Here is a 15,660-nt window from a genome sequence, read left to right on the forward strand (position 1 = left end):
TCAAGCTCAACGTCAAGAAATACTGACGAACGTTAGTCAAAAGTTAAATGATTCTATTATGAATATTTTTTTAGATCATCAGAAAGAAAATTCCTTTCTTTATTTCTCAGCTTACGAAAACACTTTTTACCATTCTCAGAGGGTGTTTCCAGTTTGACCATTCCTTCATGGAGGGCAGGCCACGCCCCTGAATGTCGTCTCCAAGGAAACAGACAACAAAGCGCAGCGAAGTCTTCTATCTGAGTGGAAAAGTACTTTTGAAAAAACATACCCTCGAAGTAAGGTTTTTACTTACATATTTCTGAATATAGTACAATAAAGTGCGTTTCCATGTGCACATTGACAATTTTAACCCACGCTTTCCAGGAGTCAGGTGACATGGACGGTGAAGACAGTCCATGTCCGTCAGACAGCTGCGGACAGCTGAATGTCCCCAGCAGTGAGGGTGAGATCCAGTTTCATTTCCTGCTTAATTTTCAATGAAAGAATTTATTCCATTCTAATCAAGCACAATTGTTTTGCACAGTAAAGGTCCGACTATTATTTAAAGGTATGCTTTGTATTACTTTTAATAATCAGTTATGATCCATAGATGTAATTTTGTAGTGGAATAATCACATCACACAGATACTGCTGTGTTTTTTTCCAGAATGTCACCGTAGATCCTAGAATGCTGCTTCGTTATGTAGTGAAGATGAGATGCAAAAGTCTGCACTTATTAATATTCCTATCATAGCATGCAAGCTACATTTCAAATTCCAGGGATAACAATGAAACTTTTGAAAATTTAACATAGGTCCGGTCCAGTCATGCAAAAGATATGTTCTGCAGGTCCTCTAAACCTCTTGAGTAATGACTGAAAACGCAATATTCAGTAAAAAATATTTTGTTTAATTCTTTCTTCAGAAGATAGTCCAGGCCTGGCCAACCTCTTGGATGATAATGTAGAATGGATGGAAGAATTAATAACGTGGGTATTTCTTGATCTTCAATTTCCAAGACATTCGTGGGCTTAGCCTCATAATCTGCAATCCTTCCAAAGAAAACAATAAAGCTCAGCCAAGGTTTTTCCATGTTTTCTGCACCGTATTAAGATAGTTGTGTATATATTTGTAGATGGTCGGAGTTCACATTTGTATTTGTGCTCCTAACAGTCGTTTTGCATGTCTTTTAAGAGAGGATGAGGGTGATGGTGATTTTGACCCCTCTGTGGAGGCCAACGGGGGACAGAGTTACACTTCTGCCGGGACAGCGCGGATGTTCAAGCTGAGACGAAGCATGCACCAGCTGGCCTCTTTACGCACGCAGAAGGAGAAGGAAGTGCTGACAGCCAGGTCTGGACCTGAAAACCAAAGCGCTCATTAACCGAGAGGATCGCACTTGTTCAGCTCTTCAGAAGTAGATATATATTTAATTTGGTGTTTTCGGGGTGGGCAAAAAGTGCCTTATATTTCTCCCTCACTGTTCCACCTTTTCAACATCTCCAGCTCCCTTCACGCAGGGCCTGTTATTTCTGTACCGTTTGATTCGGCAATTTGCAGCAAATCATTCCGGCAGTAGAGAGAACATTTGCCATAATGGCTCCTTTCCCCACTTTTCTTCCATCTGGTTTTATTTGTCCGTATTGCCAGCTGTTTAGCACTCAATGAGCTGTGATGTAGTTGCACTTGCAAACCCACCGTTTTCCTTCGTTTAGCAGTATCAGAACCAAAAGACATATTGAAGATATTAAAATGATCTCCTGCAGAAGGGGAGGATGGCTCGGGTATTCAAGGATTGGGCGGGGGACAAATAGAGACATGAGAGAGACACTGAGGTAATTCAGTCTGGATGTGAATGGAGAGAAAGAAATCAAAGCACTGAGAATGACCTGGATGACACAAAACAACACAAGAAAGCAAAGTCAAATTCAAGAACAAACTAACAAAAAAAAACCTAAAATATCAACACAGGATCCAGACACAAATTAGGTCAGAATGGAGCTGTAATGCTTCCTGCTCGAGAAAACTGTGGACAAAAGAGGATCTAAATTAGCCGGGGTTTAAATGAACTTTAGCTTTCCCTGGTCAGACTGAAGTTACATTGACTGACAGGTTGTGTTACGCACCATTAGCAAGTAAAAACCTGTTATCAAAGCATCTGAGGTGTTTGTGTGTAGGTGTGCTCACAGCGTGCCACTGACAGACCCAACTGGTCAAATGAGCAATGTCATGAATGTTGAATTGTAATAGCTAGAAATGTGGGGTTTTTTTTGTTTTTTCAATCCAACACTTTTTTTTTTTAGAGAAGAGCTCAAACTGTGTCATCAGAAAATCCAGAGTGTGACGGAGCAGAGAAATGACCTGGAGGAAGAGATCGAACGGCAAAAAGAAGCAGAGAGGAGGTGAATTCAGACTGGTGGACGTGTGCCACACATGATGGAAACTGCCTCTGTGCTTTGTTTCACGGCCTGGCGTTGCGCTCCATGTTTCCTCAGCGCGGTAGTGTTTCGTTTGCGAGCCCAGCATAAGCATGTGTGTCTGATGCTGCACAATGAGGAGGAGCTGAGAAGCCGCATCAAGGCTGAGCTGAAGCAACACGAGTGAGTCTGAGAAAGTAAAAACAGCTGGACACTGACGATTAGATGTTAGACGATTGCATTCCTGCTAATACTGCGGATTTTCCATGAAATCAATCACCCACACCAGCACAGCCCCTTTTGTTTTTATTACTCCTCTAGTCACCACAATAATAGCTTCACTATTACTATGTGGCGAGATGTCAGCTCTTCTAAAGGACCGTTATCCCTTTTCAGCCTTTCAATGTTTTCCTCTTAGACTTCATGATTCAGTCGACTGATCTATTCTTAATCGTGTTTTAAATAGAACTGGAAAAGCTAAATTAAATCTGTATTTTTTTTTTTTAAACCAAATATAGGCCTAGCCTCGTACATCGACCGCAGGAAAGCGCTGTACCGCTACACCATCTGTGCCTCCTCCTGATAACCTTAACTTTCGACTCTCCTTCTGCCTCCACCCTCCCCAGACTGGAGCTGAACAAGGTGGAACTGGAACTTGGCAGGTTGTCCTTGTTCCAGCAGGAGGTGCGGGAGGAGGAGGAGGCCTATAAGCTCCATAAGGCCCAGAAGGCAGTGCTGAGGCTGCAGCAGCAAAGGAAAGCCAGCCAGAACATGCAGCTCAAGAGGCAGCATCTGATAAAGTCTGGACATAAATTACACTTCTATTTCCCATCCGGAGACTCAGATACATGAAAGCATAACTAACCAAGCACGGTATGTTTCGGTTATTGTCTTTTGATAGTGAACAGGCAGCAGAGAAAATGAAAATGGAGGCAGAACATCAGAGGAAGGCAGAAGCAAGCCGCCTCAGCCACATGATAACTGATAAATACTTGAAGGAGACCATTAAAAGGTAAGCAGCCATGACGTGGGTTTAACAGACTGAGTATTCAAACAAGCTCACAGCTTTATCTCCACGCACGCTCGGAGGATCCCACCAATCATTATATATTCCGAACTGACCAAAAAAGACATTTGTGACTATGTGTGAATCTCTTCACCAGTTTCACAGATTTGGGGATGAAAAAGAATAGCAGATTGCAAATGAGCATGAAATATTCAAGTTATCAGCAATATTCTCACCCTGTTTCCTAAAGTGGTGAACATTCAGAAACGTTCTTGCACTCGATAACAAACATTCCACTTTGTCTGCTTTATGTACGGTACTTTTATCTATCGCAGTACTTCACAAACACTTGTTTACCTGAGTTGGCCCACAGGTGCAATTTCAGTTGTTGTATGTGGACAATTTTGCTAGATGCTGGATATCAATGTGACTTCTCCACGTCGCCTTCAGGATACATCAGCAAAAAGCTGAGGAAGAACAGCAGAGGATGGAGATGCAGAAACGGAGGACACAGGCAGCAGAGTCACTAAAGTCAAACATAGAAGCTAACAAAGTAATCAATTCTACTAAATCTCTCTCTCTGAAAACATATATATATATATAGTGTGTGTGTGTGTATGCATACACATATGCATACGCATCTATATAACTTGCACATATAGTTCTATCTTTGAATGTACACAAAGCAGAACAGTTGGTCCTTTTTGAGATGATTTCAAAGAGGCTGATTTTGAGGAGTTTGCCAAGCATAAACACATCTCACAGACCCACATCACCATCACCAGTGCTGCTGAGGCAGCAGCAGAAAAGCAATCACACTGTTATTAGGAATGTATAATGGCATTTTCCTAATCACCACTCAGCAGATATGCTTCCGTTCGTAAAATGGGAAAAAATGAAGTAGAATCAAAAATGCCAAATAATTTGATGTCATTTGTTTAGAAAAGCATTCGCCTTCAACAAAGACGAGCCAGAGCAGGCGGACAGAAGAATGAGCAGCAGAGAGAACGTTGGCAGGCTGAAGGCATCAACAGCATCCGGATGATGCATCAACAGGGGATGATGAAACCAAAGCTAAAGTATCTTCCCTCCCCTCCCCTCCTCTCTCCTCTCCTCTCCTCTCCTCTCCTCTCCTCTCCTCTCCTCTCCTCTCCTCTCCTTTCCTCTCCTCTCCCCTCCTCCCCTCCCCTCTCCCCTCCCTTCCTCTCCTCTCCTCTCCTCTCCTCTCCTCTCCTCTCCTCCTCTCCTCTCTCCCCTCCTCTCCCCTCCTCTCCTCTCCCTCCTCCCGTCCTCCCTCTCCTCTTCCTCTCCTCTCCTCCCCTCCCCTCCTCCCCTCCCATCCCTCTCCCCCGCCCTTCCTCTCCTCTCCTCTTCCGCTCCTCTCCTCCTCCTCTCCTCTCCTCCTCCGCTTCCCTCTCTCCCCTCCTCCCCTCCCTTCCTCTTCTCTTCTCCCCTCCCCTCCTCTCACTCTCCTCCGCCTCTCTCCTCCCTGCTCCTCTCCTCTCCTCTCCTCTCCTCTCCTCTCCTCTCTCTCCTCCCCTCCCTCTCCGCTCTCTCTCCCTCCTCCTCCTCTCCTCTCCTCCTCTCTCCTCCCTCTCCCTCCGCTCCTCTCCTCTCCTCTAGTCTCTCCCTCTGCTCTCTCCTCTCCCCCTCTCCTGCCTCTCCTCCTCCTGCCTCTCCTCTCCTCTCCTCATCCTCTCCTCTGCCTCGTCCTCTCCTCTCCTCTCTCTCCTCCGCCCCTCCTCCCCTCCCCTCTCCCCTCCCTTCCTCTCCTCTCCTCTCCTCTCCTCTCCCCTCCTCTCCTCTCTCTCTTCCCCTCCCTCTCCTCTCCTCTCCTCTCCTCCCCTCTCCTCCCATCCCCTCCCCTCCCCTCCCCTCCCCTCTCCCACCTGTATGTCCTTTACTCCCACTCCATGCAGTAGTGTGTGGGTGGTTTTGCTGGTTATGTGCTGAGGAAAGCGTGACCGTGTTGCTACATGATGCTGTACATCTGCCCTTCCCAGGGAATTCCGAGACAGGGGGGAGTTTGAAAAGGCAGCAATTGAGACAAAATTGCACCGTGAGGACCAGCGGGTAACGAGCAAAGAGCCTCATAAGAGAAGGTGGGTCTCCACCAAAGAAAGGCTACGATCCCTGTCCCAGTCAAGAGAGAGCTGCTCTAACTACCAGGAGCTGAGCCTCACATCAGGCTGTGAGGAAGCATGCACAGACGTCAGTGGCTCAAAACCTTCAACGCGAGCAGATCGTGTAAAGAAATAAAGTGCATTTTGTAAAACCACGATCGATGTATCCAACAGAAAGACCTCACTGAGACGAGCAGTTCGCCATCGGTTTCTGACGCTGAAGACCTGGAGGACGCATCGTACCGACAAGAGTTCCAGCAGAGCTTCGCTGGAAGACTGAATGAGCCTGAGGTCCCTGGGCTGTGGGACTGGGACTCCAATGTGCCAAGAGTAACACTCATAAATCATGTTCCAGTCCCAGCAGTAACATCGCCTACCTTTAATGAGCTTGTTGCATGTTTTAAAACAGATAAATTCCCCACCCAGTCACTGAAGCCTGTTCGGACCTGGTATAAGGTTCTACCCCAACGTTCAACTACAATCAGAGAACATTACAGACCTGAATAGAGACAAAGTTATCTCTGTCATTTTGTTGGTGGTTTGTTTGCAGCGTGTACTGTATAAGCACGATGCATCGCACTGACCAGAGTAGTCACCCCGTTTCTGACTTTTCCTGTGCCTTCGGAGGCATCGCCATAGTGACAGGCATCGCTGCCTTTGAGGCGTCAGTGTGAGTGTGCATAGCAGTGGAAACGATTGCCCCGCTAAAACATTTCACATCTCATTTTTATGCCCTCATCAGTGCAACAGTGGCTAGCTCAGGAGAATTCACACGGAAATGAATTCAAGTTATTAAGCTGTTTCCCGAGAGCCCGACTGAATACAGGAAGAGAAGAACTCAGATAAAACCAGATCGAGTAAAACGCTGAAACGTCACGTCTTGCCTCTTCTTAAGTGAGCAGGAAAAATGGATTCTTGTGAATATTCCATATAACGCCTCAACGTCTTTGGTTTTCTTTACGCCCGTCCCAGAAATTCCTGACTGAAGAAACGACATCGGTCCTGACAAAAGTGAAACGAGGGAACCCAGCGGAGTCAGAGGGAAAGCTACCTGTGAAGGTCGATGGGAAAGAAATGAAAGGGCCTCTCTTTGTCAGCAAACCACCGATGATCCACTTTAAGGTACAACTGTGCAGACAACGTCCAGCTAAAGCTGCTGGGGAGGCTGACTGTGTCCTCCTTTACCCTTTGAAAGGACTTTGATGTTGGCAAAACCTATAAGAAGAAAATCATCCTGACGAACAGCAGCTCTGTCACTGAGCACTGCAAGTTTCTCAGGGTCTCCTCCCAACTGCAGGACTTCATCTCTATCAAGTAAGAATCTTGCGTTAGCTGTGTAGGCATGGATGTGTGGTGCACAAAAACATGAGAAATGAGGGAATTCAGCCAGGACATTTCACCGTGCTTTACAATATCTAACGGGGTTTATATGCCCACATATGTAAGGCAGATATATATATGGGCACATAGCTGATGTCTGCTGATGTGCATCTTATAGAATAAAGTATTGAGGTGACACATTTTAACTTTCATTTGCTGTATAAACCCACAATTGCCCAGTTGGGCCGGTCAATGTGCTGTCATATGGCAAAATAGTTGACTTCAGATTAATCATACACTATATCCTGAAAATACACCATTGTAGGTTTTGTTCCTGTTTACGGTTGTCTGCTAAGCACTAGTTTGCCAGTGTATGATGCTGAATTACTTGTCAAAAATGACACTGGCTCAGACAAAGCTTTTAAACAATAAATAGTCTTGCTTAAAGCACATAATCATTAAAACCGAAGCTAAATCTGATAAAAAGATGCAAGCAGCACTATCCTACAGATAGAATCTTTGACCAAGATCTTCATTTATACTTGCACATTGCGATTGGAAGCATACAGACTCATAATGAGGCTGACAGTCTTCATGCAATACTTACTTCTATTCTAGTTATTCTCTGTTATCATGTATGTGCAAAGAATTCTTTGAGAAACCTCCAGCTGATCCAAAATGCTGGCATGAGAGCTCACTCCTGTGCTGGTGTCTCTTCATTTGCTGCCCGGATGCGGAACTAGATTTAAAAATACTTCAGACCCACATGACTCTTACAGGCCAAGCTCCATCACGCAGTATCTGGAGGTGCTGTTGGCACCATATCATCCCAACTGGTTACTTGGGCTTCTTAGAATCTCTAAGATCATAGTCACTCGTTCTAAAGTTACCATTCTAGCTATGATAATGCTCATAGAACAGAGTTGTCTAAGCTTAAACACCAGCTGAGCTATGAGGCTGTGGTGTTCTCCACCCCCCCCCCCCTTCCCTCCTGCTCCTCCTCCTCCATCAAAGATGGTCCCCCAACATGAACCTGGTCCCGCTCAAGGTTTCGTCCTCTTAAAAGTTGCTTTTTTTCCTTGCCACAGTAGCTTGTTTGGGGAGTCAGGCTCTGAGCTTCTGTTAAGCCCCAACAAATAATCTTGATTTTAACAGATGCCACCTTAATAAACCACATGAGCATTTTAACATGAGTTGTGTCAACTTGAAAGCCGATGGTGTGGTCTTGAAATTAAAAGCTGTCCTCCCACCTTTTCATCATCGTACTCGCGGCTCCTCTTTAAAATCTCAGCTCAGTTAGTCTTGTCCCTGGTATCTCCTCTCCCTCTCTCTCTCCCAGCCTGCCAGCAGCCCACGGGCAGAGCAAGCAAAGACGTGTTGTTCTCCAGGTCACTCGCTGTGTATCACGTTCCTTATCAGTGCCTCCATGACGTGACGGGGGCTCTTCATCGCTCTTCTTTCTTTCTGCCTTCCTTCCTGAGGACTCTGCCAGGCTCGAGCTGGGTCAGCTGAAAGCCACTCGTTGTATCACTAAGCTTTCGTGCAGAACCGCTTGTCTGAACACATCACCTTCTAGTCCTCTGGTCTTATCTTACATGAAGTTAAATTTCACTCTGTTACCATTATACATTCCTAACAGAGGATGCAAACGTGCAGCACAATTCAAATTATAACATATCACTCAGTTAACTGGGTAATCTGGTTTTATATAGTGAGTTTTACCCCATGTGTTGATGTAGCCGATATATTTGAGATGTTATACCTTGTATGTAAAATAGTGCATTAACACTTAGAATCAGACCAGTTGTGTCTGTTCCCAAGGGAGAAAATAAGTTAAATATTATCACAGCAAGGCAGAGAGAACCAGGAACGTACTGGGCTTCTTTACACCAGCCCATGGTTTCCTGTACACCCCCTGAATTTCTAAAAATGGCTTCCCATCCCCCTACACCCCCTCTCAAGCATACATGCATTACGCAGCCATGTCAGAAGAAGCTCTGGGATGTCTTTGCAATCGTGTGACAAAAAACTGCAATCGCTCCGTCAGCACAAGGTTAATAAATATAAAGTCTCTTGTTTTGACTCAGTGTAAATGCTTTACTAGAAGACTTGCATCTGTGGTCTGGTGTGAGATAAAGCTGAACTGTAGATAAAATGGTGGACTCAACAAGCCTCTGAGTCAGAGGGGGGTGGCACACATTGTTAGACTTCATATCTTTTAAAACCGTGTGTGGAAGCTCAGTATTTTAACCTTGAAGTACAGCTAGTTCTCTATCAGTATATAAAAGATAAATACATTTCAAAATGAAATACCAGTCAGGAAAGCAACATGGATTTTTTTGTTCCTGCACAACTACCTTTAGTTATCCTCAGTTATTATTCAATAGCAACATTATTAAATGAGGTAAAACAGGACTGGTGTTTGTGCATAAGTAGCTAACACAACCCACAGATGGTGCTGTCAATGTTGCCACTATTGGATACTAATGACTTTTGTCGTTTTTGGACAAAAGTTCCATCATCTTTGGCCTCTCAACTTGATCTGGGAGTCGGCAAGTCAAGTTATCAAATTAGCCTGTTGTATTAATAACTTTACAGCAATTTTCCCACAAAGCAATGTTTGGACACGTGATTGGTTGCTTTTGGAGTTGCTACTAATTAAGTGTGAGGCTGTTGGACTGAATTATATATGAGTAACTAATTGAGAGGAAACACAGTCCGGCCCATAGACACGTGCGGCCTCACTCACTTTCTTTACTACAGCCTCCTCAAATCAATTTGCTGTGTCGTGTGGCCTCATTTGAGAGCTCTATGTAGGGCTCTAGCTGGCGTTTTCAAACACTGTCTCACTCAGCATTTAATCCCAAGTGAACTGCTCTATTTTTCTTCATTTCACACCACCTGTCTCAAAGCTCGGCAAAGATGGTATTGATAAGAAAGATAATTAGCTAAACACAAAAAAAATGTTTGCCGCAGTATGCACAGATTTCAAAGGCATTGTATAGTTTGAGCTGAAGAAGAGCGAGGAGGACAAACGTCCTCAGCGTGTCTGGCTGAGTGCCCGCTGTGGTCGTATTGATCGTCTGCCTTCCTGTGCGTCTGGAGGGGTGGCGAGTTAAACGCATCGGGGCAGCGTTGGCCTCAGTGGAAACGCGCTGTGCGTTACACACCTGAATTTGAAATAACGCTCCTTTTTTTTGTCTAGAAATAAACCTTTTGCTATTTGCATGGTCTGCATTACATTAAAATAAGGTTAGACTGGGTGTTTCTCAGGAACAGTGTTGATTTTCAGCTTTGTCTTCCAGGTTTATTCCTCTCACTCATTTGAATTAATCTGTAGCTGTTTATCATATTGCATCTTCCTCTGCAGAGAAATGTGCTTTCTTTATTGATTTTTAACAAATGTTGGGTGGAAATTGGTTTCTGCTGCCAAGCAAAAAGTCACATTGAACATTATACTGTAAAAATGTGATATGTAGAAAATCACCATAGAAACAGCATTCTGTGCTCTGCTACTGCGCATCTACAACAATGCAAATGTTTTTGCAACCTTTGTCTTTGTGTTTCAGCTTTAGGCCTCCTGGTCGTTTAGCTGCTGGAATGTCCTGTGAGATGCAGGCTGTTTTTCAACCTACAGTTAGTAGCACCTCATAACTGTACTGCATGACATATGAAAATAATCTCTCTATATTACACTGCTTGGATAATTATGAAAAGTGCAACTAAGATAAAATAACCATCATTACTATTTGATTATGTTATAGTCTTTAACTGAGCTCAAACATGATACACATTTACACTCACTGGCCACTTTATTACTGTTCAGTTGCTTATTAGCACAGATAATTAATCAGCCAATCACGTGGGTACATTTCAACACATTTGGGCATGTAGACGTGGTCAAGTCACCTTCTGAAGTTCAAACCAGCATCAGAATGAGGGAGAAAAGGGATTTAAGTGACTTTGAATGGGGCCTGGTTGTTGGTGCCTGACTGGTCTGAGCGTGTCAGGAACTGCTGGTCTGCTGGGATGTTAACACACAACCATCTCTGGGGTTTATAGAGAATCATCCGAAAAAGAGAAACTACCCAGTGAGCGTCAGTAGTGTGGATGTAAAATAGGCCTTGTTGAGGTGAGAGGTGAGATGGGCAGACTGGTTCCAGATGACAGAAAGGCCACAGTGACTCCAATAACCAACCAAGGAATCCAGAACACCTTGGAGAAGATGGGCTGCAGCAGCAGGAGTCCACACCGGTGCCTCCTCTCAGCTAAGAACAGGAAAGTGAGGCTCCAATGCTCACAGACTCACCAGGATTCCCTTGTATCAGTGGGTCAGGCTTCTGATGCTGGTGGTGTAATGGTGGGGGGGGGGGATTTTCTTGACATTATTTCTTGACACTTTGTGATTGAGCGTTGTTTCAACGCTGCAGCCTACCTGAGTATAGCTGTGGACCATGTCCATCCTTTTCTGGAGGTCACTGTACTCCAGTGGCCTCCACAGTCACCAGATCTGCCCCTTTAGGATGTGCTGGAACTGGAGATTTGCATCATAGATGTGCAGCTGACAAGTCTGCAGCGACTGTGTGACGTTCTTATGGCAGGTTTCTGAGAAAGTTGTCCAACACCTTGTTGAACGTACGTCATGAAGACAGTTCTGAAGGCAAAAGGGGTCCAACCATTTAACAACAGCTAATGAAGTGGCCAGTGAGTGCATGTACCACTAACTCTGTGGAACGCTTCTTCATCTGCAGTTTAACAAGGACCTGGAAGGAGATGTTGTGTTTTCCGCAGAAGCTGGTGTCTTCTCTGTTCCTCTCCGATGCACAATAAAGAAATGTGACGTAAGTGAAGTGCTGTAGGCCCACTTGAGCTTTTGATCAAGCTACCACCAATACATCTGGTATAACCCATAACCCAGAGTCCTTTTCTGTCTTTCTTTATGTACATATTTGCAATACAAACTGTTTAGTTTTTGTTTTTTCCCAACTAGCTTGAAGTTGACAGCCAGTTCATTGACTTCGGAACATACGTGGTGGGCCAGACGACGTCGCGGACTTTCACTTTGGCCAACAAGGGAGCGCTGGCCATCTTTTTCAGCCTGGATACGTCTGCAGCCCTCTTTGGAGAAAGATGTCGGGCCCAGTTGACAACCCAGGTGTGAGCCGCTATTTGACAGGACAGCTTGCGATTTCCTTGAGGTGTGTTTATTAGTTGTGCGTGCGTTCGGGCAGGATGTAGCACGTGATAACCAGACAAGCTCTGTGTCAACGCTACTTGAAGATTCCCAACTAAAGCATGAGGAGCTCCCCGAAGCATTGCTGCAAAAGCAGTCAGGTAAAGAACAACACGAAGCACATACAAGCACGTCTTAGTTCACCTTGCTCTCGCAGTTGGAGACATGGAGGCATCTTCTCTGATCTGAAGGCTTCATCTCAGCACTCAGCACATTTCACCACTGATGTCTCGATAAGGTGTCCAGCCTTCTGCTGATGCTTCATCTGTTTTAGAAAAAGGAGATTTCTTTTTATTTGAGGTTTCTGGAAAAAGGTTGTTTGGTCTCAGCCAAAGCTTTAAGCTGCTGACAATATATGATATTTGGTGTTTGTCTTGTTTTAATAGGTCAAAAAAAGCAATCAAATGTGATGTTTAAAAGAAGACATTTAAGTATGCATTATATTACGTGGTAAATGTGTATTTAACTTGTATATGCTCTAAGTATATTGACAACACCACTAAAAAAGGGTTTTCTTAGTGGGACTCACTGGTTCTGACTGCTGCAATGAGGTCAAAGGTCATTCACATGTGATTTTACATATTTTTCTTTGTGTGATCATTTTCTGGATGGAGGTTTATCAAGACCAGCCAGTTTAAGAGTGAAAATGATTCAGTTGTCTGTGCATGTTTCAGACGATCCACTTCCAGAAGATAATCCTGAGACTTGTGCATCAGCCAGAGAAGATGCCCAGATGGACCAGAGCCACTCTGACTGCAGTGACCTAACTCTGGGAAAAGTATGCTTTATATTCCGCTGTAAATATTCACCTCCGTCTCCCAGACTTCTCAGCATTTCCATTACCTCTGGCGACATTAATCATTTTCTAGCAAACCCTCAGATTAGGTGTGAGGTTCAGACTAATGACAATGTTCAGAATGGTGTCACGCCAAACTGTTAAATGTGCTATCACGCAGCTCAGGTGACCCTTGACATGAATCCCACCTCACAGAGATAATTATGTGGAACAGAACCAAAGTAATAGTCGGAACTGTTGCCACAAATATTTGCCTCCAGTTGCTCCGATATCGCCTAATGTGACTATTCTGGTGAAGAACCTGAGGTTCCACTTCTGTGCAGAACTGAAACTCCAAATCTTGTCCCATTTGTAATGTTGTTTTTTAGGTGAGAGATGGCGAACTCGGACCTTTTGAAAGCATTAAGCTGAAGGTTATATTTACTCCCACCATCCCAGGAGAGGCCAGACTAAAGTTCTACATCAAATTCTCTGACTCGACCATCAAACCAGTAAGATACAAGATATTTATTGTTTTATTGATGTCAGAGATAAACGACAATGTCGATTTTTAGCAGCAACAATAGAAATGGCTTTGTAAGGTAACGTTTGCTAAATTTTCGTTAAGTTAATTTCTTTGTACTGCCATTTGGTTTAATATGCTAACTGCTTTTTCACTGGCCTGTTCTTTTTTTAAATGTGTTTGTGAATTTATTCACAACACATTTATTTTAGGGAAATATTTTATGCTTAAAAGACAAGTTGCTTTTAACAGATACCTATCCACGTGACTGGAGTGGCCGTCACCATCCCCGTGTGGGTGGCTAAACCCAGCGTTGACCTAAGGATCTGCCTCTTTGATCACCTCTATCAAGACATCATCACCGTCCAAAGCAGGTGAGTTCAGAACGTGGGTGAAGCTGTATATTAAAAGTAGCCTATTCATACAAATTTATGTAACCTTCTTTCTGTAAGAAATCCTTAAAGAACTTACACAATACACTCCGGTTGTTTGTCGCACACCATTAACGTATGTCAATCCTGCAGTAAACATCTAAAGAAGAATTCCACAATAACTGAGATGAACATTTGACTTTTTTGAAAATAAATGACCAGCCAGACTGCACACGTGGATAAACTACCCGAGCAGATGAGTGCCTCGATGAGCACCAGCGCTAAGTTAGTGCTGTTTAGCCTCTCCACTGTTAGAGTTACTCATCTAGCCATCAAACAAGAGGTGGGAATCACGGAAATCCTGCAGTATAGACAGAATCGGCTCAGAGTTGATCAGGCCCATCGTCAAAGCTCTTTCCACCATAATGCTTAGACGTATGCCTGAATTCTATGTATTAGCTGATTAATAGTCTTTGATACTATTACCTATTGCTCCAATCCTCTTAGCTCCACATAATAACTTGGGGTAAAAGCAAATCCTTTATGATTATGGATATCATATTTCATGATGAACACACAAAGATAAGAACGCATTAGGGCATTAACGTGCGCAGGCATGTGGTCCGCTTCCCGCTGCCTTTGTGCCTTAATATATGTGCAGAAAGTGTGTGGGGATGGGGGATTTGTGACAGCAGCCATCTGGTGCACTGGCAGAGAAGCACATGACGATGACAACACGACAATGACAGCGAGACAATGTAAATGGTGGTCCAAAAAAGGCGTCAACGCAGCAGCAAAACCCTGCGAAATGCAAGTCTGTCTTCAGTAAATGTACAGCGAATATCTTGGCCGTCTTTTTTGGGAAACAATAAGAGTGCCGCTGCTTTCATATATAATTTGTCACTTGTTCCTTTGAGTAGATTAGTAGATATCCGACAAGGCCTTCATAGACTGAGAGATTTTTTGGTTGCGGGAGCGAGAGAGAGCGAGAGAAGTATAATCATAATTGAATATGTCTCTTTTGTCTCTGGGCCAGTAGTTTGAACAGCACTCCAACTACTTGAAAGAACTATGGCCTTAAAATGCTGTGTTCTTTCCCTTGCAAGGCAGTAATTGAAATATTGTGCAACGGAGGGTTGACAGTTGATTTTTGTTTTTTAAATAATGTATTCATCAAACATGCTCTTGCTGCCCATCAGAGGCCATTGAGTTTTCTGTTTTACTTTTCTCTTTGTTAACCGTACCATCGCGGTCCCGTCGGGCCGCCTTGTGTATTGATTTGAGGAATGGGAGGTTTTCCCTGATTTTAGAATTCTTTCTTTCATTTTCTGAAGTCAAATATAGCGATGATCAAAAAATGCATTCCAGCCTGTTGCATTTATTTGTCTACAATTAAATGAGATGGACAGTTAAACTGCTTTTAAATGGAAACCTTTTACACTTTTTACACGAATGGAACTTTGCTGAGTCCTTCATAGGTGGTTTGAGTGGTCTAATTTGGCCATAATAATTATGGTGCCTCAATATGTGTCTCAGAGACAAACAGAATGAAAATGAGCTCTTGCCTTAAGGGAAACAGCCATCTGGGTTTCTTTCTCCTTCGAACAGAGATGCTCAATTTAAAAGAAAAGTTAATATATAAATAAATAAATAAAGGTCTGTCAATCTACGTGTCTGGAACCTAGTGACCGCTCGCCGTTTGTCTCCTTGAAGTGTGAGATGATCAAATATTATTGCAGGAAACAGATCACCTCCGGCAATCTTCACCCTGTGCTGTGTGTGTAGGCTTTGGTTGGTTCTGTCGGAGAATTCCCAAGGAGAAGAACCATTTATTTCAGATCCTCGGCTATTAGCATGGTTTGTCGCCCCAGGCACAACCATATGTTGGCCATCCTGGAAATGAGGCCACCT

The 15,660-nt window shown here is 43.9% G+C and overlaps 1 protein-coding gene across 6 annotated transcripts in view; it reads left to right on the forward strand.

Moving 5' to 3' along the window:
• cfap74 (cilia and flagella associated protein 74) overlaps positions 1-15,660 on the forward strand; it is a 30,432-nt gene that overhangs the window by 2,595 nt on the left and 12,177 nt on the right. For 4 of the 6 annotated variants that reach the window (XM_029834066.1, XM_029834065.1, XM_029834067.1 and 1 more), the window contains exons 2-22: positions 140-278; positions 367-445; positions 907-970; positions 1,176-1,334; positions 2,285-2,383; positions 2,477-2,581; positions 3,025-3,198; positions 3,300-3,410; positions 3,855-3,957; positions 4,347-4,483; positions 5,408-5,615; positions 5,702-5,857; positions 6,500-6,649; positions 6,723-6,841; positions 10,417-10,483; positions 11,599-11,688; positions 11,838-12,002; positions 12,079-12,181; positions 12,755-12,858; positions 13,245-13,367; positions 13,631-13,752. In XM_029834066.1, coding sequence (XP_029689926.1) covers positions 192-278; positions 367-445; positions 907-970; positions 1,176-1,334; positions 2,285-2,383; positions 2,477-2,581; positions 3,025-3,198; positions 3,300-3,410; positions 3,855-3,957; positions 4,347-4,483; positions 5,408-5,615; positions 5,702-5,857; positions 6,500-6,649; positions 6,723-6,841; positions 10,417-10,483; positions 11,599-11,688; positions 11,838-12,002; positions 12,079-12,181; positions 12,755-12,858; positions 13,245-13,367; positions 13,631-13,752 — 2,525 coding nt within the window. In that variant the 5' untranslated portion in view covers positions 140-191. Of the gene's footprint in view, positions 1-139; positions 279-366; positions 446-906; positions 971-1,175; positions 1,335-2,284; positions 2,384-2,476; positions 2,582-3,024; positions 3,199-3,299; positions 3,411-3,815; positions 3,958-4,346; positions 4,484-5,407; positions 5,616-5,701; positions 5,858-6,499; positions 6,650-6,722; positions 6,842-10,416; positions 10,484-11,598; positions 11,689-11,837; positions 12,003-12,078; positions 12,182-12,754; positions 12,859-13,244; positions 13,368-13,630; positions 13,753-15,660 lie in introns of those variants that run through there. The other 2 variants (XM_029834069.1, XM_029834070.1) reach the window with 2 other exon arrangements.

The sequence above is a fragment of the Takifugu rubripes genome, chromosome 3 (assembly GCF_901000725.2).
Source record: "Takifugu rubripes chromosome 3, fTakRub1.2, whole genome shotgun sequence".
Lineage (NCBI taxonomy): Eukaryota > Metazoa > Chordata > Actinopteri > Tetraodontiformes > Tetraodontidae > Takifugu > Takifugu rubripes.